Source organism: Acinonyx jubatus, chromosome A1 (assembly GCF_027475565.1).
Source record: "Acinonyx jubatus isolate Ajub_Pintada_27869175 chromosome A1, VMU_Ajub_asm_v1.0, whole genome shotgun sequence".
NCBI classification, from domain to species: domain Eukaryota; kingdom Metazoa; phylum Chordata; class Mammalia; order Carnivora; family Felidae; genus Acinonyx; species Acinonyx jubatus.
This window is the reverse complement of record NC_069380.1, coordinates 176915822-176940995: the sequence shown is the minus strand read 5'-3', so window position 1 is coordinate 176940995 and position 25174 is coordinate 176915822. Positions and strand designations below refer to the sequence as shown.

Below are 25174 nucleotides of genomic sequence, written 5' to 3'. Positions count from 1 at the left end.
TATTCTTTGGATAAATACCTAGTAGTACAATTGCTGGGTCATACGGTAGTTCTATTTTTAACTATTTGAGGAGCCTCCATACTGTTTTCCAGAGTGGCTGCACCAGTTTGCATTCCCACCAACAGTGCAAGAGGATTCCTCTAAGAAGAAACATTTAACCAAAGTTTCAGCATTTCCTTCAATTTCACTCCATTTCTTTTTCTTTTATTAAATACAAATAAATAAGATTAAGTTTGGTATTTGAGATTTTTATTTGCATAATATCTTTACTATATGCTAATTTTTATGAGAATTTTTGGAAATGATATTTTATCTATTTATCCATCTGTTATTCTGTGTATATAAATATAAATGAGAAGTTGACTAAAATGATGTTAATAGTATTTTTCTTTTTATGGGTAATGGGATTCAGGATGATTCTTTTAGCTTCTATATTTATATTTTCCTTCTTACTTTAAATTCTTTGTAACAGCCCATATCTATTTTAGACAAAATGATAATACAGTCTTTAAGATATGAAGCACCCATCTCCAGATATTAGTAATGATTAATTCTAGGTGGTAGGAATGTGAGTGGTTGTTATTTTATTTTTTGTACTTTTCGATGGTTTTTAAATCCTCCCCCCAAACAAACAAACAAACAAACAAACAAAAAAGGAGTGGAAAGATCATGAGCTTTTGAATCAGAAAGTTATTCTCTGCTCCACTACCCACTAGTTGAATGGTCTGGGGTAGGTGGGCTTCAGTTTTCTTACCTGTGAAATGGGTTACCATTGTCTGTTCTTAAGGTTGTTATGAGGATAACATGACAGAAAGTAAAGAAGCTGTCTAGCACCATGCTAGACTCTATGTTAGGACACTCTTAGGTGTTTTGTGTTGATTAATTCCATCCTTCCTCCCATTATATACAGCCACATGGAGACCGGGAGGTATATCTGTCTACAGTATAGCCCAGAGAATCTGGAAGCTGGCTCTCTGATTGCCTGGAATAGGTGAGGCCAGCCCTTCCTTGCCTATACTAAATTTAATATTTTGTTCTGTTGAAAATTCAGACAGTTCAGAAGGGTACCCATTGTTGCTAAGCCTTAGATATCCTAATGCTTATTTTTTGGTCCATAGTATATCTCTCAGGCTGCCCTTTTTACCCAGAGGTAGCATAAACATTCTATGTTCTGATTCTATGTTCTGGGTAAAAAACACATAAATACATATGTTTATTGAGCAGTCAGAAGTCCTTATGGGAGGATAAACATTAAAAAAAATCAGTGTTATTTTTCCTCATTCACTTCCTTCAGTCATATTTGGTTGACATCTTTCCTGACATTTAATGACATTTCAAAAGAAAATTTCAATCTTATATCCAGTTTAATGCCTCCCCTCCTTCTCCAGCTTAAGCAAGGCTGGGGGTGGGAGGGAGTTTGGCATGCTTTCTTTCCAAATCTCTGTCTTCCTTGATCAAATAAGCCCAAAGATCAGCCAGTCCCCTGCATGAATAGTCATGTAGCTGGGGTATGAGATGCCAAATGTCCGTAGCTGTGAATCTCCTGGACTCTACCCCTCATGCCTGTCTGGCTTGTGGGTGGAGAAGCTATACCAAGTGCTCTGAAGGCAGTGACTACCACCTCCAAAGACCCCTGTGTCTCTCTGTCTGTCTCTCTTTCTTTTCTGATGACATACACTATGGTGGGGGATGGTCTTGGGAGGAATCCTGCTTGTTTAGACTCTTCTTTCTAAGCCCTTCAGAGGGACTAAATGCTCCTTGAATTATTTGCTTTCTTTCTGGAACAACAGGTGAAGTCTCATTCCATCTACTGATAAATACGCTTGTCTGGGTCATGGGGGCCCACTCTTAGTGGGAAGAGAATGAGATTTCTGTACAGTGGTTCCCAAGGAACTTTTGAATTTTGTTCATCAGTAAAATGAAACAAAGGGAAGGTATGAAGGAGGAGGCCAACATAGTTTCTTTTGCTTTTTCAGGTAAGGCATAGCTTTGGTTGTTTCCTAGAAATGGGACCACACTGTGCATCCCACTCTGAGATTTGCTTTTCTCACTTAAAAATATTTGGAGCTCTTTCTAAGTTGGCATGTGTGCATTACCTCGTTCTTGTTGGGCTGCCAAGAGGTTTGCAAAGAGAATTTTGAATCTACCACTCGCAGAGTAGGGTGGACCCGGAGCCATGTAGCAGCTTCTGTACTAACAACTCCACTGAGACTGATCAAAGTTCTTTATTCTTAGGGTAAGAGAGGGTCTTGATGAACATTTGACAGGGCATCCTTTTAAAGTGCCACTCTGCAGGGAGATGTCCCTTTGTTTGGGTCTGCTTTAGAGACAGGTCCTGTGAAAGTGAACTTCTCTTCTGAATGAGGGTGAGGCGAAATCATCAGTAAACTTCTAGTTTGTTGAATTTGAAGCATGTGTCATTTACTTTGTTGGGACTTCACTGGGAAAAAGTGATGGTATTCAAAATCTGTAGGTTCTCAGGGCGCCCAGGTATCTCAGCCGGTTAAATGTCTGACTTGTTTTCTGCTCAGGTCATGATCTCACAGTTTGTGAGTTCGAGCCTTGCATTGGGCTCAGCTTGATTCTTTCTTTCTCCCTTTCTCTCTATCCCTCCCTGCCCTCAAAATAAATAAATAAACTTAAAAAAAATCTGTACGTTCTGTAAATAAAATAGAAAATATGCCCTGCCAACTTTCTCTGGTAGTGGTTGTTATTGATGATGATTTTTGATTTTTAAAAGAGAGAATGGTATTTACTAATTTTGAACACTCACCATATGCCAGGCACTGGACAAACTCTGAATTCCTTATCTAACTTCAGCCTTATGAGACAGACACTATAATTATTTCCATTTTACAGATAAGAAAACTGAGGCTCAGAGAAATGTCTAAGATCACACAGACAGTAAGTTGTAGATCTCCATACAAATCTGAGCTTTGCTTCCAGAGAGCACACTCTTAACCACTGATAATTGCTAACTTATATCTGATATTAATATTATACAGGAAATCAAAATCATACAGGAAAGTAAAATACATTCAAGCAATTGCCACTCAATAAACAAATATTAAAATTTGCAACGTTTACTTCAGACTTCAAGAAATAAAAACTTTAGATACATTTGAAACTCTGTTTATCCCTCCTCTATTCTATTCTTGTCTTTTTGTCCATACTGTAGGTAATACTTATCCTGAAATTGGTGTTTTCCTCCCCTCCAAGGTTTTATACCTTTACTAGATGGTTTACTTCATAATCATGTTTTAAAAATAGTTTTGTAACACCCTGTGGGGTGCATGTTATTTCCCTCATTTTATAGATGAAAACACTCAGGCTTTAGTGACATGACCAAAAATTATGCTGCTTATAGATAGCAGAGAGAAGACTGGATCTTTAGGCCATCGATTTTTTTTTAATGTCCTGGAATATTTAAAAAAATTTTTTTAATGCTTTATTTATTTTTGAGACAGAGAGAGAGACAGAGCATGAGTGGGGGAGGGACAGATTCAGAGTGAGCCACAGAATCTGAAGCAGGCTCCAGGATCTGAGCTGTCAGCACAGAGCCCAATGCGGGGCTCAAACCTACGTACTGTGAGATCATGACCTGAGCTGAAGTCGGACGCTCAACCGACTGAGCCACCCAGGCGTCTCTATCCTGAGATATTTTTAATCTCTCCTCAACTTTCTCCCTACTCTCCACAGATGCTAGATGATTAGAGAATTTAGGTACATTTTGTTTTAGTATTTGGGATGTGGGAAGGGAGGACAGTTTGAAGAATTGGTACTTTCTAACTGTCAAGAAGAATGGTAAACATTTTCCTTTTCTCATCTTCCCCCAGGATGCACTTTATGAGTTCCCTTTTAAAACAGAAGTGCTTATCTCATGGATGGGGTTGCTATTATTTAATAGGAAAAGGTGTTCAGCCTGGGGGCAAGTCCTGGGATATGGCAAGTGCTGTGTGCCTGCTTCTGATCATGGTGTTCATTGTTGTGCATTTTGCTATGGATGCCAACTATTGTTATCTGCCTGGTCAGGTCTTGGAGTACAGCCAGATATAGCTGACAGATGACCAGATTAGGGAGCCGACATCAGGAGTCATGGAAGTCAATGGCCCAGCAGAGGTGGAGATGTCAGAAAAAAGTCCTAAGGAGAGCCCTGATGCAGTCAATGAATTATAATTATCTTGCAAGTGGAGGTGGTAATAAGCCCTTCTCATCCAGGATCACAGGATATTTATTTCTGAAAGTACTTAGCCCAGTGTCATGTACATGGTAGGTGAACCATCAGTGTTGATTGAACTTGAATCTTGGAAACAGAACGTGTATGCTGGGTAATAGTCAATAGATTCCTTGCTCAGGAGTGAGCTGAAGTTCTAAGAATCAGAAAAGCTACAAGGCGTCTGTAGGTAACTGAGCCTCAAGGGTCTGAGCAGGCAGAGTTCCTGGACCAGGGATTCAAGGGATCCTGATCATGGAGATCCTGTCATGGAGAAGCAGATGTGCACATGAGCTCTGGGTAGGGACTTTTGGTCCCTTGATTGTCTTCCTAGTCTCTGGTAGATTTTGGTGGCTTTGGCCATCAGGTAGATTCAGGTCACTACAACTATGAGACCCTTGTCTGTATTTGTGCTCTAAGAGAACTTTTTCTGTATATGTACTCATCACACAGTGGCTAATGTGGCAGAAAAGCATTGAGGGCTGGCTTTGAAGCCACACAGATTTGCCCTTGAACCCTGGCTGTGTGATTTGGCTCAGTACATCAACTGACTTGAATTTCAATTTCTTCATCTATAAAATGGGAATGATGATACTTGGCTCATAGTATTGATATGAGGACTAAATGAGAAAATGCATGTACAACACTTAACATACAGCTTTGCCTATATTAAGCAATCAAAAAATGGTGGCTAGTAATATTCCAAAGATGTTCTTATTTAGTTGGTGGCATGGGGTAAAACTGCAAACAAAGGAGTTGTTATAGTGTACGGCTGTGGAGTGTCATCTCTGTGGAGTCAGATGCTTGGGTTTAAATCTTAGTTACGTCACCGACTAGCTGTGTGACCATGAGCAAGCTGCTTAATCATTCTGTGCCTCTCTATTTTCATTTGCAAAACTAAGGCAATAATAGTATCTACTCTATAGGATTATTGTGAAGATTAATTTATAACTTGAAAGAAACAAAACAAAACCTTTACCAGCATTGACGCTATTGCTAATGGTTAATTATTCCCAGTAGTTATGGACAGATTATTAGGAGTGTAAACATAGAATGTGATGCCTCATGATGTTTTCCAGCACTGGAAGTATTCAGCTGGAAAGTAGCTTAGTAGGGATATAGTTTTGGGGATTCAGATATTGAGAGGACGGAAATATTAGGCAACCATCATACTCCTTCCTGCATCAGACAGGAAGCGCAGTGTGATGGCCATGTGCATTCAAATCCTGACATTGTCACTTATTATCTGTGTAACCCTGGGCAAACTACTTAACTTCTCTCTGCCTCAGGTAGGTCATTCTTTTGTAAAATGGGATAATTATAGTTCCTACCTCATCGCTGTCACGAGGGTTAAGAGACTTCATACATGAAGAGTGCCTAAAACAGTACTTTATTCCAAACCGGAGATTCCTTTTCTCTAAATTTTTTCTTCTCTCCTTCCTTTTCTCCTTCTCTCCTTCCCTTTCTTTCTGTTTCTCAAAATAGGAGCCACTGTGGGCACCTGTTGCTTTGAGTTTTCTTTAGGACCTGACCTTCAAGCTGCCTCATGACTGTGAATGGTGACTTTGCATTTCAACTTGTTTGTTTGGGGGCTTACACGTATGTCTGTTGAGAACATATTTCGACAACAATCTATCAGCCCAGTAATGAGGGTTTGCTAATGAGACTCCCGACAGACGCTTTTTATTTACAAAGATGACAAATGCCACCACTTGGCTGTGCTTGAATTATTCCAAAGGCCAGTGGGCTCATTATAGTCATCAATACTTGCTACACCGAGGCTCATTTTGTTTGAGACTGTGTATAATTTGGATTTCTGTTAATTGAATCATTTTTGAAGTTCTTGCAAAGGGAAGAATCTTTTAAAATTCCTGTCCTTTTACCCATCTCTGAACTTGTCTGTTTTGTAATGACTAACTTTTGCAAATCACATATTAGACACCATTTGCTGCTGTTAAAACTGTGGGTATAATTTTAGTATGTTTGCCAAACTCCCTCAGCCTTTGTACGTCTCTAAGGAAGAGGTTGAAGCATGCATCTGAACATGGGGCCCAGGCAGGTAATGGGAATAAGTGAGGGGCTGGGTGGAGGCTGGTGAGTTGAGGCACCTGTTCTGCGTGATGAGACCAGCTGCTCCTCGCCGTCAGCCTACTGAGGCCGTGGGGAAGCACTAGCCACTGTCACTGGGCCTCCTATTTTTCCAAAAGGAGGAAATTCGCATTGTTGTGTGAGATCTCTGTATTTTTAGATGATTTTTGGAGATGTTGGCAATGATTTCAACAGCTTGTTGAAGCCTAGGGCCTTCCAGAATTGGATTTGTGCCTGAGGTCTAAAGCACTTCACAGTAGTTTCTTTGCTACTTAAAAACAAGCAGAATAGGGGCGCCTGGGTGGCGCAGTCGGTTGAGCGTCCGACTTCAGCCAGGTCACGATCTCGCGGTCCGTGTCAGGCTCTGGGCTGATGGCTCGGAGCCTGGAGCCTGTTTCCGATTCTGTGTCTCCCTCTCTCTCTGCCCCTCCCCCGTTCATGCTCTGTCTCTCTCTGTCCCAAAAATAAATAAAAACATTGGAAAAAAAAAAATTAAAAAAAAAAAAAACAAGCAGAACAACAACAAAAACCAGCAATAAGCTTGTAAGAGTAGATAAGAGACCTGTTTGTTTATTTTCTCTTTGCAGATTGGTATAGGGGATACCTCCTAAAGCACAAAATGTTACAGGTAAGGTCAATTCGTTTTTACTTGAAACAATACTGGATGTCTTTACATGATGCTGCAATCCCTTTGGGCAATTACCAACCTCTGTAGCTCATCAGCACATTTGTCTCATCTCTCCTTCTTTGTGTCCTGCGCTTTTCCACCTCTACACCTCGGCACTTGCTGTGTCTCAGCTCCCTTCCATTTAAGGCTAACCTCCGCAGCTTTCTGTTCCTTCTGACTTTTTCTGATAGGCCAGTTGCATATGATTTCCCCCTTCCTTGACTCCCCATGGAATTGTACATGTTTTGTTTGAAATTCATCTTCTGCTGCCTTTCTCTAGAGTTGTTTGGGTGCATTCATCATTTCCTCCCCTCACAGAGACAAGTCCAGTTTCTGCCTTTGGGGAGTTCACCTGTTCCAACCCCATGTTACGCCATCATCTCCATGAAAGCGGGCACCTATTTTACTGGTCTTATTGCTCACCGGGTCTAGGGTGGACACAGATGCCTCCAGCAGGCACCCTGGTTAATTTATGAAGGAATTTGCAAGTAATTGATAAACTTCTCTTGCTAACTGAGACAAGCTTATGGGGGAAGGAAATAAGACACTTCTTCCCTCCTCTCTGGCATTGCTGTATTGGGAGGCATGGTCCCACTCTGCTGTCCAAAGAACAATGAAATAAATCCAGGGAAAAATAGGTCTTATATCAAATAGCCCACATGCAACCAAGGACACTGTTGCTTTAGGACCTGACCTTCTAGCTATTTGTGACTGTGAAGAGTGACTACTTTCCTGAAATTGGGCAGGAGAGGGGAGAGACAAAGCACCTTGTTTCTCTTAGAGCGAGTCTTTTTTTTTTTTTTTTGTCCTGTCTTGTCCAAAATAGGACTGAAGCATTCTCGGGACTCTAGGGCTATTATGAGATCTAGAACAACTGGTGGACAACTGGCTAGAAAGAACTAGACCTAAGAGAATGAATTATTCCTTTAAAGTTGGAGGGTTTTTACCAGTCAATAGCTTTTGGGAAAAGCCACAAAGGCCTCAGGTCATTTCTGTAAGGATATGTCATTTTATTTTATTTTATCTTATTTTATTCCCAACAGGGCATTTTCCCTAAATCCTTTATCCACATCAAGGAAGTGACAGTGGAGAAAAGAAGGTATTTGTCATTCTTCACCAGACTTGACCCTCCCACAGCTCCCAGATGCCTCTGTCCTGTCTGCTTTGAAAACCTAACTTGGCAGATGTGAATCAGCTGATCCCTCTTCTTCGTGCCCATGTTTATTTGTGTGTCTCCTTTTCCTCATGAAATGGGAGATCTAATCCAAATTGATTGCTGTTCAGACCTGATGCTGAGGGGGTATTAGGAAGTTGGAGAATCAAACTTTTCACTGGCAGCTGCCTTTGAACTATATTAAAGTAGATTAAGCCTGAATAACGAGCTTGAAGGGCCCACCCTAGTGAAGGAGGACATTAAAAAAGAAGCTCCTTGCATTTGCATAATGTAATTGGTGTGGCTATTGGAGGCTGTTCAGTCTCTTGCCAACAAGGGCCCTCTTAGCAGCTGCAGCTTAATGCAAATTTACCAGCATTTTATCTTGTTAGCACCTGGGTCTCAATTTCACAGAGTTCTGTCTCCCACCTTAAATAGAAATATCGAGAACATCATTCCTGCAGAAATTCCTCTGGCACAAGAAGTGACAACGACACTTTGGGAGTGGGGCAGCATCTGGAAACAGCTCTACGTGGTGAGACTCAAAACCCTGATCCCTGGGATGCTTACTGCAGTCTTTGTATGGTTCACATTTGGAACTCATCCTTGAGCAGGGCAGGCCAAGGTGGCCTCGGCATCATAGTAGAGAACAAACAGTAGGAGTACATCGAGGCCCAGAGAGATTAGGTAACTTTCTCAAAGCCACACAGCAAGCTTGTGACTGAGCCATAATAAACAGGGGTCTGATGTGATCCTTCGGCTTTAAAACTAGTGCAAAAGTTTTTGTTAAAAGATAAAGCTTCCTTTAATGGGACTTTTTATTACATTTTAATAAACGCTGGGGACTTTAATTTGGTAGTCTACTGATAATACCTTGAGAAATACCATCTTATATTTTAATTAACTAATGGTTATTGTCCTTAGATCTATGAATAAGTTTTGACCCTGGAAAAACAAAGAGTGCATTTTACATGTGTTTTCCCTGTATTGAAGCAAATCTAATTTTAAATCCTCCTTTGATGCTTCTAAACTTCCTAATGAAAGCAATTAGCTAAGAAAACCAGTAAGCTGAGAGTGAAAACGTCAACCGGGGCTTACCGCATCTTTGTTACAGCCCTGTGTTCACCTGCTGGTATGTACACATGCTATTTGTAGACTTAACTTTTATGGTCATCAATATCAACTCCCGTGTGGATACTTCGTATTATATGGTAATGGGCACATCCAGTTGTATAGGTTTCCCAAAAGTTGTTAGGAAAGCTTAGGGGGAGAACAGTAACTTGAAGCTAAAGTGGTTAATCATTCACCTCCAGTACCCCCTTTTAAACATAGCATACACACGCAATGTGGCAACTTGTCATTTTCCCTTAAAAAATCTTTAAATATCAAGTCCATTGTGCCCTTTGCCCTAGTAAAGAGAACCTTAAACTTCCGGTATTTCAGTATCACCTTCATGATTCTTGCCGTGTCTATGTACCACCTGTACGATATTTACTTAATACCTAAATTGGCTCCCTTTTTAGTAAACTAAAATAACTTACTTAATAAATTGTGCAGCCTTCCATGCCTTCCAACAACAACTTCCCATTCTCCAACACTGACTGGATGCCTTATAATTCAATTCAGTTCTAACACGGCCTACCCAGAGTCAGTTTCAGATTCCATAGGTTTAAGGACTGAGTCCTACAAGGTTGCCCTCGCTTAGGATGCCAGTTGCAAATCCCGGGTTCCCAGGCTACCCACACTTCTGTCCAAACTTAATACAAATTCAGGGGTCCATCATTCCTCTCCACCTCTATGTGGGGGCTCGTAATTCCTTAGAACAACTCACAGAGCTCTGGAAAGAGCTGTACTCATGGTTACTGTTTTACTATAAAGGCTGCAATGCAGAAAAGCCAAAAGGAAGATATATACAGGTAAAGGAATGGGGTGGGTAAACACAGAGCTTCCATGCCTTCTCTGGGCATGCCACTTTCTCTGCACGAAGCATGCTCATCTGGGAAGTGCCAGGAACCTTACTGATTGAGAGTTTTAATCAAAGTTTCATTACATAGACATGATTGTTAAATCGTTGGACATTGGTGATTAGGCTCCATCCCCAGCCACCCCCCCTCCCTGAAGGGAAGAGTGAGGGGGGTATGGCTGAAAGTTCCAACTCTCTAATCACATAGTGGGTTCCTCTCACATTCAGCCCCCATCCTGAAGCTGTCTAGGGGACCATCAGGAGTCACATCATTAGCATAAACTCAGGTATGGTCAAAAGGAGCTCATTATGAATAAAAAGAAAAATGCTGTTATCACTCAGGATGTTCCAAGGGCTTTAGGAGCTCTGTGCCGAGAACTGGGGACAAAGAACAAATTTTATATATATATATATATATATATATATATATATATATATATATATATATATAAAATTATATATATTTATATATATTATTATATCACACATGCTTTCCCAAATGGAAAGCCAAAAGTGCTTGGCACAATTAGAAGAACATTATCAAATAAATACAATGAAAACAAGTCAATGTTATTAAGTGCTTGCTATAGTACCTGTCAAAAGCTCTGAGCTGAAGACCTCTCTCTTTGTTAAAAAAAAAAAATGGACAAATGTGAGAGAGGGGTTAAAGACAACATTACCATGAAACTGCACCTTTCTCCTTCCTTTGTACAGAAGGATGGAGGAAGAATGGAAGAAAATCACCATATGCATCCATGTTATTTAACATTGTGTCTTTCTATCACCAAAAGCTGTTGTGTCCCACAGGTTGTGCACATGTCACACTTGGGGGACTGCTGCCCTAGAAATAGGCCTCTATCACCAGAAAAATGGCCCTAGTTTCCAGCCTTAAATGTCCTGAGCACTGGGACCTGCATTACAGCAGATATTCATGGCATTGCTGCTCAACAAGTATCTTTTCTGATAAGAGTCAGAAATCACCCATTCTTTAACCAAGAAGTGATTGGGATTATTAGTTTCATTTCTGGAAATCCCTGGGGCCCAGGGGGAGGAACTTTGTGGATGACTGAGACTACCACCTAATCCCCCTTTGTAGCTGGGTAGGGGCCAGGAGAGATGCTCAAGTCATGGCCCCTGAACATGTCTGACTTTGGCACAGTTTGCCACATAGATACCCACACACACCCTCGGTGCAGGTGACCGTGCATTGTTTTTTCTCGTAGGCCAGCAAAAAGGATCGGTTCCTGCAGGTGCAAGCCATGATGTACGACCTGATGGAGTGGCGGTCCCAGCTCCTCTCAGGAACTCTGCCTAAGGACGAGTTGAAGGAACTGAAGCAGAAAGTCACATCCAAAATAGACTATGGCAACAAGTAACCTCTCTTTCCTCTGCAAAGATGCTCTTTTCTCTTACCCACCCCCCTTCTTTCCTGTCTCCCTACAGAGAAGCTTGGTTTCATTTTTAGATACAAGTTTGCCACTTTCTATTTGAGAGAAGGCTGTTACCAACGCCATGCTTGTGTGCCTTTCTTATCACCCCGGTGGGATCTGGGGACATGCAAGTGGAGGGAGGGCTTGCTTTTACAGGGGTTATTACTGGGCTGAGAGATTTAGGACACTCATTTAACCTACTTCCGAGGGGCTGGGGAACACAGTCATGCTGGTTCACTTTTGGCTTAGTTGTCATTTTATTCCTGCACTTAACAAAACTCTCCCTTAAATCCCAGTGTGAGATTTAAATGTCCCTTCCCCCATCCTAAATTATCCACCCCACATGCCATCAGCTAACTCCTATGCATAGTCACAAAAGTGTTTCCTCAAAAGGGAAGAAGCAGGGATGGAATTTAGATGTTCTGAAGTTAAGGAGAACATGAAACCATTTTTTGAGGCAGGACAACCCACTGATAATAATAGCAGTGATAATAATATTATAAAGTAACATTTAATCTGAGTTGTTATGCACCGGACTTGATGCTAAGTGTTTTACATTTATTGTCTTATTTAATTCTTATAACAGCCCTATGGGGCATGCAGTTTTATTATCCGCACTTTTTTTTTTTTTTTCAGATGAAGAAACGAAGGCTTTTAAAGAGGTCAAGTAATTTGTCCAGAATCACATAGCTAGTAATGGCAGAACCAGAATTTAGAACCAAGCAGTCTGGCTCCAGAGTCCATGGGCCTCTCCACTATGGTACCTGGTTAGCATTGGAGAACTGTAAATCTTCACCCCCTCTCCCGGCATTTGGATGCCCTCCAAATCCTACTGGTTTGTTTATTCATCCCAACAACAAACATGTATGGAACGCTTATGATTGGCCTGATATCTTGCCAGCTGTTGAGGCTGTAGATGTCAAAGTTCCTGTCTGCTAAGAGACCAGTCTGGTTAGGAGGAAGCTACAAGTAAACTATTGTTATGTATTGTGTTAAGTTTGATGGCTTACCAAGCAAGAGTACTCTTAATTCGCCATGGAGAAGGAAGTCAAAGGAGGCTTCCTGAAGGAGGTAACCCTGAGGGGAATTTTGAAAAATAAAGAAGTGTTAAGTAGGCTAAAAAAAAGGAAGGCAGTAGTGTGTGAGAGAGCATGGCATGTTTAGAGGATTGTGAAATGGGTCAGAAGGCTGGGACTTACATCCGAGGGGGAAGTAGAAAGAGTCTATTCAATGGGAGTAAGAAGAAAATTTCTTAGCAGCCAGTCTTTCTTGCTTTTGTCATATGCACTGAGGAAGAAGATCCATATGCACTAGGAAAGTCAGTGGGTCCAGCTTACACCTGCTTCCCATCCCAGAAGCATGGTCCCTCTGCCGGTTCCCCTGCTGGCAGCTGGCAAGCGTGTCCAAATCTGCTTATAATGCACATCATCCCAGAGCGACAGGAAGAGTTTGCCACACAGCTGCTGCCACTGTTGGTGCGGTGACATCTTTAGCTGAGTACAGTCGCAGCTGAGAGTGTGAGAAGTGAGGGAGTTTTGCTGCTTTGCAATAATGGCATCTGTGACCTTCAGATGTTTCTTCACAGGGTTCCTAAGAAAAGGGGCCAAGGATGGAAGAAATGGTCACCACCCATAGGAAGCCTTCTCTGATTGTCCCCTACCTACCCCTGGCTGGGTTAGGTGCTCTTGTAGGCCCTTAGCACCCCAAGAGTAATCACCTCTTTACTGGCTTGTCTCCCCTGCTGTGATGGGCACTCTCTAATACAGTGACCATTTAATTCATCTCTTGTGGTGGGAACAGGGTCTGCACACAGGAGGCACTCAGTGAATGATGGCTGGATGAATACATGAATGTTGGTGAGAGGAGAAAGAGGAGGAGGGCGCCTGCCCCCTTCAGTTGTGTCTCTGCAGCATTGCCTCAACCAACCCTGAGCTTTCAGTTTCAGTTCCCTTTGGGGAAGTGAGAGGCATCCTTGGAGACTGAGGCCCTGAGCTGGGGGGTGGCCCATGATTCTTGCTTCCCTTTCTTGATGTCTTCAGCTGGCAGGGAGGGAGATTTGGACACCTTCAATTAACACTGGCCTGGTGTCTTGGGAGGTCAGAGCTCTGACATGGGGTGGGTGGCTTCCTGAAAGCCAAAAGGGCAGACCTCTGGGCAGAGTGTCAGGAGCTGTGGTGAGGTACATCATCCTCAGGCTGTTGAGCCAGGAATTAAGTGATGGAGGACTGACCAGAATCAGCCTGTTTCTCTTCTTTGTTCCTTCATTCAGACATCAAACTTTTTGAGCACATGCTAGGCCTCGAGGCCTAGCATTTACAAAAAACATTTACAAAAAACAGCCACTATATGGACAACAAAAAGCAAGCAGTGAGAACCAACAATAACTTGCTAAGAGCCTGCCAGGCGCTGTTTTAAGCACTTTTCATGCATTAACTCGGTTAGGTTCCATGACAACTCTATGAGGTAGGTAGGTGCTATTATCATCTCTGTTTCTCAGATGAGGAAACTTAGGCTCAAAGAGTGATTAGGTCATTTTTCGCCAGATGACTGAAATTTGAACCAAGTAGGTTGGCTTTAGAATTCAAGTGCTTGACTACTGCATTCTGTTGCCTCCAAGGACTGTGGATTAATATGGGAGAGAGAGAAGTGAACAGACTCTTGAGTAGGAATTCATGCATTTCATGAGAGCAGGAAGCATGGACCAGAAGGTGGGGGTTGGGGGCGGGGAGGAGACAGGCAGGTGGCTAGCATCTGCCCTAATGTAACAAAACTAGTGGGGATGATTAGGACAAAAATTGAGAAGGAGAAAGAGAGAGAGAGAGAATGGGAGGAGCTCAGAGAACGAGAGCATGGAGGGGAAGGCAGACAGGGGCTGGAAACTTGAGGGCCTAAGTGCCAAGTAAAGAAGTTTGGATTTGTCCAGACGATCTGGAGCCACATAAGGAGCCACTTCTGTTTTCATTACCATTAAAATTTTTTTGTTTTTGGAAAATGCATGCAGTGGGAGCTTCTTCCCCTGCCTTTGTTTTCAGTTCATTTTATCACTTTCTCGAACAGAAGAGAGCAGTGTGGGGCTACCTCTGAGAAGAAACTGCTAAAATGCTCATTTCTCCAAAGCAAATGGTCTGCTGTTCATTTGGGAGACAGCCTCTTCTGACCCTGGGTTGTGGGAATCCTGACAGCCTGGCCTGTGACTACTAAAGCTGCTAAAATTCCACACGAGACTGGTAATGGGCAAGCTTCCTGGTCTCCAAGAAGTGAGGAATCCTCAAATGACTCCTCCAAATCCCAAGATAGCTGGACCCAGAGAATGTTTTATTCATACATTTTAGAACCGAATCCACTTTGATAAATTTTGAAGAGAAAGAACTAGAGAGATCTTGGCATTAAATTATGTATTGGCTATGCTCCATCTTTTCTGAGGTCACGCGAGTCTCTGCTCAGCATTAGTTGAAAGCATTTATACCCCCGTAGCATCGCCTGTTCGGCAGCATGGCTGTGCAACGTTATGAGTCATATCTAGTTGGAAGTTAATCTCCTAATGAATGTGGACAAATGGGTGAACCTTGGCTCCCTTCTGTTTGCATTTGGATGAGATGAGAGATGTGCTTCTCAGTCCAGTTCTCAAATAAGAGATGAAAACATCGTCTCCTTCACTTGTCTTTGCTGCCCTTGCAGAATATGGAACTCAGTAGTGGTGCCTAAGCAGGACTCCTGTTGGCCTTCTCAGAGTCTCCACCAGCTCTCTTTGTATAGACAGCTGAGGCCCTCCATCTCAACATCAAGTGCAAAAGCAGCCTCACATCAAGGCCTCTGCAAACCTACCCTTGTCCCCTAATCCAGTACCACGCCTAAGCACCTCCTATTTAGAGAGTATACCATAGAGGTTAAGAGTCAGACCAGGATGCCATATTACTTTTTAACTAGCTATGTGACTTTGGGCAAATTAATTAGCCCCTATTTCTTTGGTCTTTTCTTCATCTGTAAAATGGGTATGTTAACAGTATATATGCCTCATAAGGTTTTTGTAAGCGTTAAGTGCATTAGCATACGTAAAATATTCAACATACGTGAGCTTACCGCAAGTGCTGTGCATTTGCTGTTACTAGTATCACTGATGCCAATCAGAATGGCAGATGCTGTTGCAACAAATCAATACCAAGCAGGGGAAACCTTGTGGCCTGGAAGTCAAAGAGTTAATGAGCAAGCTCTGGGTAATGAGCAGTATATCTGAGATTCCCCCCCCAAAAGCTATGTTCAAAATGTTGTTGAATAGATAACATAGAAATACCTTTTCTGCTATGTTTGCATTATGTTACATTACATTACATTATAATATATTATATTATAAAACAAAGATAAGGCACATGTTTCCTTAGACCCCTCCACCCAAGGTCCTACTTCTCACAGGTGTCCTTGTTAGTAGTATTGGTAGTTTGCTGCTTTTTGTCCAGTCCTTTCTCTCTTTGCTTTTTACTCATGTGCATGTATCCAGGTAATATATCTGGCTTGACTTACTTGTTTATGTAAACATATCATATGCATTTTTCCATACTTTAGCTTTTTAATGTTTATTTATTTTGAGAAAGAGCAAGAAAGAGCATGATCAGGGGACAGAGAGAGAGGGCGCGGAGGAGGGATAGAGAGAGTGGGAGACAGAATCCGACGCAGGCTCCATGCTGTCAGTTTGAACCCACGACCATGAGATCGTGACCTGAGATGAAATCAAGACTTGGGTACTTAACCAACTGAGACACCCAGGTGCCCCCATACTTTATTTTTTCTCACTGAGCTGTATCATTAAACATATTAAAACTATACCCTATTTTTTAAGCCATGCACATGGAATTGCATTATAGGTCACAGTTTATTTAGCCATTTTCCCTATTTTTTAAAAAATATAATTTATTGTCAAATTGGCTTACATACAACACCCAGTGCTCATCCCAACAAGTGCCCTCCTCAGTGCTCACCACCCATTTTCCCCTCTCCCCCACCCCCATCCACTCAGTTTGTTCTCAGTATTCAGGAGTCTTTTGTGGTTTGCCTCCCTCCCTCTCTGTTTGTAACGTTTTCTTCCCTCCCACCCCTCCACCCCCATGGTCTTCTGTGATGTTTCTCAAGTTCCACATATGAGTGAAAACATATGGTATCTGTCCTTCTCTGACTGACTTATTTCACTCAGCATAGTACCTTCCAGTTCTATCCATATTGCTACAAATGGCATGATTTCACTCATTCTCATTGCCAAGTAGTATTCCATTGAATATATAAACCACATCTTCTTTATCCATTCATCAGTTGGTGGACATTTAGGCTCTTTCCATTATTTGGCTGTTGTTGAAAGTGCTGATATAAACATTGGGGTATAGATGCCCCTATGCATCAGCACAACTGTATCCCTTGGGTAAATTCCTAGTAGTGCTATTGCTGGTTCATAGATAGATCTATTTTTAATTTTTTGAGGAACCTTCACACGTTTTCCAGAGTGACTGCACCAGTTTGCATTCCCACCAACAGTGCAAGAGGGTTCCCGTTTCTCCACATCCTCGCCAGCATCTGTGGTTTCCTGATTTGTTCATTTTAGCCACTCTGACTGGTGTGAGGTGGTATCTCAGTGTGGCTTTGATTTGTATTTCCCTGATGATAAGTGACATTGAGCATCTTTTCATGTGCCTGTTGGCCATGTGGATGTCTTCTTTGGAAAAACGTCTATTCTTGTCTTTTGCCCATTTCTTCACTGGATTATTTGTTTTTCGGGTGTGGAGTTTAATAAGTTCTTTATAGATTTTGGATACTAGCTCTTTATCCGATATGTCATTTGCAAATATCTTTTCCCATTCTGTGGGTTGCCTTTTAGTTTTATTGATTGTTTCCTTTGTGGTGCAGATGCTTTTTATCTTGATGAGGTCCCAATAGTTCTTTTTGCTTCTAATTCCCTTGCCTTTGAAGATGTGTTGAGCAAGAAATTTCTGTCTGAAGTCAAAGAGGTTTTTTCCTGCTCTATCCTCTAGGGTTTTGATAGTTTCCTGTGCCACATTTAGGTCTTTCATCCATTTTGAGTTTAATTTATGTGTATGCTGTAAGAAAGTGGTCCAGTTTCATTCTTCTGCATGTTGCTGTCTAGTTCTCCCAGCACCATTTGCTAAAGAGACTGTCTTTTCTTTCCATTGGGTGCTCATTCCTGCTTTGTCAAAGATTAGTTGGCCATACATTTGTGGGTCCAATTATGGGTTCTCTATTCTATTCCATTGGTCTATGTGTCTGTTTTTGTGCAAATACCATACTGTCTTGATGATTACAGCTTTGTAGTAGAGGCTAAAGTCTGGGATTGTGATGCCTCCTGCTTTGGTTTTCTTTTTCAATATTACTTTGGCTATTTGGGGTCTTTTGTGGTTCCATACAAATTGTAGAATTGTTTCTTCTAGCTTCAAGAAGAATGCCAGTACAATTTTGATTGGGATTGCATTGAATATGTAGATTACTTTGGGTAGTATTGACATTTTAACAATATTTATTCTTCCAATCCATGAGAATGGAATGTTTTTTTTTCATTTCTTTGTGTCTTCTTCAATTTCCTTCATAAGGTGTCTATAGTTTTCATCACACAGATCTTTTACATCTTTGGTTTGGTTTATTCCTAGGTATCTTATGATTCTTGGTGCAATCGTGAATGGGATCAGTTTCTTTATTTCTCTTTCTGTTGCTTCATTATTGGTGTATAAAAACACAACCAATTTCTGTACATAGATTTTTGTACCCTGTGACTTTACTGAATTCATGTGTCAGCTCTAGGAGTCTTTTGGTGGATTCTTTCGGGTTTTCCATGTAGAGTATCATGTCGTCTGCGAAAAGTGAAAGTGAATTCATCTTTTGATGACTTTTATTTCAGTTTGTTGTCTGATTGCTGATGCTAGGACTTTCTAACAGAATGTTGAACAACAGTGGTGAGAGTACACATCCCTGTCGTGTTCTTGATCTCAGGGGGAAAGCTCTCAGTTTTCTCCATTGAGGATGATATTAGCTGTGGGCTTTTCATACATGGCTTTTATGATGCTTAAGTTTATTCCTTCTATCCCAACTTTCTTGAGGGTTTTTATAAAGAAAGGATGCTGTATTTTGTCAAATGCTTTTTCTGCATCTGCATCCTGCATATGACGGGATCATATGGTTCTTACCCTTTCTTTTATTAATGTGATGTATCACACTGATTGATTTGTGAATATTGAACCAGTCCTGCAGCCCAGGAATGAATCCCACTTGATCATGGTGAATAATTATTTTTATATGCTATTGAATTTGATTTGCTAGTATATTCTTGAGAAATTTTGCGTCCATGTTCATCAAGGATATTGGCCTGTAGTTCTCCTTTTTTTGTGGAGTCTCTGTCTGGTTTGGGAATTAAGGTAATGCTGGCTTCATAGAATGAGTCCAGATGTTTCCCTTCCAGTACTATTTTTTGGAACAGCTTTACATATTGGTAGAATTCCCCAGGGAAGCCATCTGGTCCAGGACTCTTATTTGTTGGGAGATTTTTGATAACTGATTCAATTTCTTCACGAGTAATGGGTCTGTTCAAATTTTCAGTTTCTTCCTGTTTGAGTTTTTTTGGTGTGTGGGTGTCTAGGAATTTGTCCATTTCTCCCAGGTTGTCCAGTTTGTTGGCATATAATTTTTCATAGTATTCTCTGATAATTGCTTGTATTTCTGAGGGATTGGTTGTGATAAATCCATTTGCATTCATGATTTTATCTGTTTGGGTCCTCTCTCTTTTCTTTTTGAAAAGTCTGGCTAGTTTATCAATTTTGTTTATTTTCTCAAAAAACCAACTCTTTTTTAAAAATTTTTTTAATTTTTTTATTTTTTTATTTTTGAGACAGAGAGAGACAGAGCATGAACAGGGGAGGGTCAGAGAAAGAGGGAGACACAGAATCTGAAACAGGCTCCAGGCTCTGAGCCGTCAGCACAGAGCCCGATGCGGAGCTCGAACCCACGGACCTCGAGATCATGACCTGAGCCGAAGTCGGACACTTAACCGACTGAGCCACCCAGGTGCCCCTCAAAAAACCAACTCTTTGTTTCATTGATTGTTCTACTGTTTTTGTTGTTGTTGTTTGGATCCTATATTGTTTATTTATGTTCCAATCTTTATTGTTTGTCTTCTTCTGTTGGGTTTGGGGTTTCTTTGTTGTTCTGTTTCTATTTCCTTTAGGTGTGCTGTTAGATTTTGTATTTGGGATTTTTCTTGTTTCTTGAGATAGGCCTGGATTGCAATGTATTTTCTTCTTAGGACTGCCTTTGCTACATCCTAAAGCATTTGGATTGCCAAGTTTTCATTTTCATTTGTTTCCATATATATATTTTAATTTCTTCTTTCATTGCCTGGTTGACCCATTCGTTCTTTAGTAGGATATTCTTTAACCTCCATGCATTTGGAGGTTTTCCAAACTTTTTCCTGTGGTTGATTTCAAGTTTCATAGCATTGTGATCTGAAAGTGTGCATGGTATGATCTCAATTCTTTTATATTTATTAAGGACTGTTTTGTGATCCAGTATGTGATCTATCTTGAAGAATGTTCCATGTGCACTTGAGAAGAATGTGTATTCTGCTTCTTTAAGATGAAACGTTCTGATTATATCTGTCAAGTCCATCTGGTCCAATGTATCATTCAGGGCCATTGTTTCTGTATTGATTTTCTGTCTAGATGATCTGTCCATTGTTGTAAATGGAGTATTAAGATCCCCTGCAATTATCACATTATTACCAATAAGATTGCTTATGTTTGTAATTAATTGTTTTATATATTTGGGTGCTCCTGAATTTGCTGCATAATTGTTAGCTCTTCTGGATGGGTAGACCCCATAATTATTATATAATGCCCTTCTTAATCTCTTGTTACAGCCTTTAGTTTAAAACCTAGTTTGTCTAATATAAGTATGGCTATTTCAGCCTTCTTTTGACTTCCAGTAGCAGAGATGGTTCTCCATCCCCTCACTTTCAATCTAAAGACCTATCCTCAGGTCTAAAATACATCTCTTGTAGACAGCAAATAGATGGGTCCTGTTTTGTTTTGTTTTGTTTTATCCATTCTGATACCCTATGTCTTTTGATTGAAGCATTTAGCCATTTACATTCAATATTATTTTTGAAAGATATGGGTTTAGAGTCATTGTGTTATCTGTAGGTTTCCTGCTTATAGTGTTGTCTCTGGTCCTTTGTGGTCTTTGCAACATTACACTTACAGAGCCCCCCCTCTGAGGATCTCTTGTAGGACTAGTTTAGTGGTGATTAAATCCTTCAGTTTTTGTTTGGGGAAACCTTTATCTTTCCTTGTATTCTGAATGACAGACTTGCTGGATAAAGGATTCTTGGCTGCATATTTTTCCTATTCAGCACATTGAAAATTTCCTGCCACTCCTTTCTGGCCTGCCAAGTTTCAGCAGATAGGTCTGCTACTACCCTTATGTGTCTACCCTTGTAGGTTAAGGCCCATTTATCTCTAGCTACTTTCAGAATTCTCTATATTTGTATTTTGTTTCACTATGACATGTCATGCAGAAGATTGATTGAAGTTGTGTTTAAGGGACTTCTCTATGCCTCCTGGATTTCAATGTCTGTTTCCTTCCCCAAATTGGGGAGTTTCTCAGCTAAGCTTTGTTCAAGTACACCTTCAGCCCCTTTCTCTCTATTTTCTTCTTTTGGAACTGCTATGATATGGATATTGTTCCATTTCATTGATCACTTAGTTCTCTAATTCTCCCCTCTTAATCCAGAATGTTTTTTTATCTCTTTTTATCAGCTTTATCTTTTTCCATAATTTTATCTTCTATTTCACCCATTCTCCCCTCCGCCTCTCAATCCTCCCTGTCACTGCCTCTAGTTTATTTTGCACCTCATTACAACATTTTTATTTTATTTTTTAAAACATTTATTTACTTTTGAGAGATAGAGAGAGACAGAGTGCAAGCAGGGATGAGGCAGAGAGAGAAGGAGACACAATATCTGAAGCAGGCTCCAGGCTCTGAGCTGTCAGCACAGCCCGACGTGGGGCTCAAACTCACGAACCATGAGATCATGACCTCAGCTGAAGTTGGACACTCAACCAACTGAGCCACCCAGGCGCCCCGACATTTACAGCATTTTTAAAGTCATCATGACTATTTTTTAGTTCCTTGATCTCTGCAGCAATATATTCTCTGATGTCTTCTATGCTTTTTTTAAGTCCAGCAATTAATCTTATGACTATTATTCTAAATTCTTGTTCAGTTAAATTGTTTATATCTGTTTTGAGCAATTCTTTAGCTGTCATTTCTTCATGGATTTTTTTTTTTTTAAGGAGAATTCTTCCCTTTTGTCATTGTGGCTAGTTTTCTGTCCATTATGTGTTTGAAAAACTTGTTATCTGCCCTGTACCTGCCAGCACTGCTATATAAAAGAGGGGTCATATACCGTCCAGGGCCTGGCCCTTCAGGAGGTGTTTTTTGGAAAGTGTTACTTGCTCTCTGTTGTTGTGACTTTTGTACTTTATGTCCCTACTAGTAGTGATGTTTTAGACCCTCCACCAGGTGTGTTTTGATTTGTTTGTTGAAGTAGCCCTGGAAAGGAAAATGAAGAAAAACAAACAGAAAACAAACATGCAAACACACAAACAAACAAACAAAACCAGAAGCACCAGCTACAAGTAAATAACAAGGTGGAGGCAGTGCTGATGGAAGAGACCTTATCCCATACAAAGAGAGAAATGACAGGGGCAGGGAAAAAGAAAAAAATAAACATTGACCAGAAAAAGAAACTATACAGCTTAATCCTGAGAAAGAGAAAGGAAAATAAAGAAGGAGGCAGGGAAAAAGAAAAGAAAAGAAAGTTGTCGAGACAGAGAAACTATATGGTTTAATCCAGAGAGAGAGAAAGTAAAATAAAGAAGGAGGCGGGGGAAAAAGAAAAGAAAATTGACCAGAGAACCTACTGGCTTAATCCAGAGAGAGAGAAAGGAAAATAAGTTAAGGAGCCAGGGGAAAAAGAAAAGAAAATTGACCAGACAGAGAAACTATACAGCTTAATCCAGGGAGAGAGTAAGGAAAATAAAGAAGGAGGTATAGAACATGTATCAAGATAATGGATTAAATATGTCTGCTTAAACAAACCAACAACCAGAGTAACCAGACTAGAGGGAAGAAATAAGAAGGAGAAAAGGAAGAATATATCTGTATAATAAGAACTGTCCAAGAATCAAGCCAGGCAATCCAACAGTGCTGGTCTGGAGGCGGGGCCGTCTGGTTCCTCAGCGTCAACCTCTCGCGTAGGTTCGGCCAGAGGGGCGTGGCTAGGTGTAGGCGGGTCCCGCCTCCACTGTGGGCCTGCTGTCCTTTCCCTGAAGCCCTCCTTGTTGGTGATGGGGAGAAAAATGGCGACACCCCAGTCTCTCCACCACAGACCGGGTGTCCCAAACCACTCTGTTCGACCTGTCCTCACTGTGCCGCAGGCGCAAATGAGGTGGTTTGTGTTGCTTCGCTGACTCCTGTGCCTGGCGCTTGTCTGGGATTCAAACTCTCGCTCCACGCGCCCTGGTACTGGGGAAGCACCTCTGCACCACCCGATAAGTGGTCCCTGGCTGGTGGGCGCAGGCAGGTTTTGTCCTGTCCCACAGCACTCCGGGGAGGGGATCGCTGTCTTCCACTGCAGATTGCGCCCCTGACCTAGCCACGGAGCCTGGGGCTGGCTCCCCTCCCCCCAAGGTGCGTGATCTGGGCAGCCAGCCCCAGACCAGAGAAAGCCCCTCAGTTAGAGATTGGATCTTTCTCCATCCCTGTCTGGTTTTTCTCTTGTCCAGATACAGTCCTATGCTTCCCCAGCCTCTTTCTTCTCTCTGTCTCTCCGCAGAAGGGGATCCTTCCCCTCCATTCGTTTTCTCTCGGGTTCTCAATCACGCACCTATGGCCCATCGGATTGTGCCAGTGGGTCCCTGGAAGCAATTGGCTTTTTGCCTCCCAAGCCCTTTGCCTCCCGAACCCAAAGTCCTTTGGTTTCAACCCTGCTTTGTTTGAGACGAGGGAATTTCGGATCCCCCTACTTCTTCGCCATGTTGGCCCCTCCTCCCTCGCCATTCTCCCTTTGACAGACCTTTTAGTTTGTTCATCACTTTGCTGATGTAAGCAATGCTGTAACACACATTCTTGTTCAAATGTGGATGTTTCTCTAGATTTAATATCGCAGGAAAGATACACTTTAGGAAAATTTAATACACACTGCCACAGTACTACCCAAAGAGGATGAACTGTCCCAGTATGGCTCACAAGCCGTGTGCAAGGTTGTTGGTGTAGAGCTGTTCTGTGAAAGTCTGTAATCTTCAGAGACCAGGCAAATTTTCTGGTATAAACCTCCCAACAACATCGTAAAGTCTTACGGATTTATCCTCACTTATGGATTTTGCTTTGCAGAATTCTTGAGCTTGATCTGATTGTCAGAGATGATGATGGAAATATCTTGGACCCTGATAATACCAGCGTCATCAGCTTGTTCCATGCACATGAGGAGGCGACTGATAAAATCACAGAGCGCATCAAGGAAGAATTGGTGAGCTTTGTAAAATAGCCTTTAGCCAAGTGAGGCATTATTTAGCATATCATAAACTTAAAATAATAAGCTAATTAACTAGAGTGTATATTATTCAAGGAGGCATCTGTCCTATGACCTGAGATGATCAATAGCCATCTGCATTTTATTGTTTTGGTACTTGGGACTGTAATTCATTCTGCATCCATCCCACAGGTAGTTTAATGCCAGGCAAGTTTCCTGTTCTCATGGAGCTTTTATATTCCAGAGAGGAGAAAAGAAAAAAGGCAATACAAAGTAAACAAACAAACAAATTAATTCCAGATGGTGATAAGTCTCTAAAAGACAACAAGCTAGGGTTCTGTGAATCATAGTGCATCAAGAGCTATTTTAAAAATGTACCATCAAGAAAGGCATCTCTCAGAGAAGACATCTGAGTTGACACTTGAATGATGTGAAGTCACCAGGCCTGGGAAGATCTAGGGACAAAGTGTTCTATGTATAGGGAACAGTAAGTGAAAAGGTCCTGAGGTAGGACTGTGTTCTGAAGTTTCAAGGAGTAGAAAGGCCAGTGTTGATGGTGCATGCTGAGCCATGGGAGAGGGTAGGCAATGATTTGGAGACATAAGGAGCAGTAGCCAGATCTCACAAGGCCCAAGGCATCATGGAGAAGAGTTAAGATTTGTTGCCAAGTGTGGTAGAAAACTGACAAAAGATTTCAAGGAAACGTAATTTTATTTTTCAAGGTTAACATACTCTGATTTATGATTAAAAAATCATTTTATCCACTGTGTATTATTTGAAAGAAGGTTTATTTTTAGCTCTATTGAGATAATTTTCACAGAATGAAATCAATTCATTATAAACTATAGTCTACTGAATCTGGCTAAAATACAGTGCTGGGTGAACTCCACCATGATCAAGATCTCAACAGTTGCATCACATTGAAAGTTTCTTTGAGTCCCCTTACAGTTGACTCCTTTCCCCAGTCTCCAGCTGCAGGCAGTCCCTAATTTGTTTTTTTGTGACTACACTTTTGCCTTTTCTGTAGTTTCATATAAATGAAATCGTATGGTTTTTGTGTTTGAATTAAAAAAAAATTTTTTT

At 41.2% G+C, this 25174-nt stretch overlaps 1 protein-coding gene across 1 annotated transcript in view; it reads left to right on the top strand.

The window, feature by feature from the left end:
- DOCK2 (dedicator of cytokinesis 2) overlaps nucleotides 1-25174 on the top strand; it is a 413885-nt gene that overhangs the window by 23674 nt on the left and 365037 nt on the right. The window contains exons 3-7 of the mRNA XM_015065771.3: nucleotides 6889-6929; nucleotides 8012-8067; nucleotides 8560-8656; nucleotides 11308-11456; nucleotides 23953-24088. Of these exons, the coding sequence (XP_014921257.3) occupies nucleotides 6889-6929; nucleotides 8012-8067; nucleotides 8560-8656; nucleotides 11308-11456; nucleotides 23953-24088 (479 nt within the window). The remainder of the gene's footprint in view (nucleotides 1-6888; nucleotides 6930-8011; nucleotides 8068-8559; nucleotides 8657-11307; nucleotides 11457-23952; nucleotides 24089-25174) is intronic.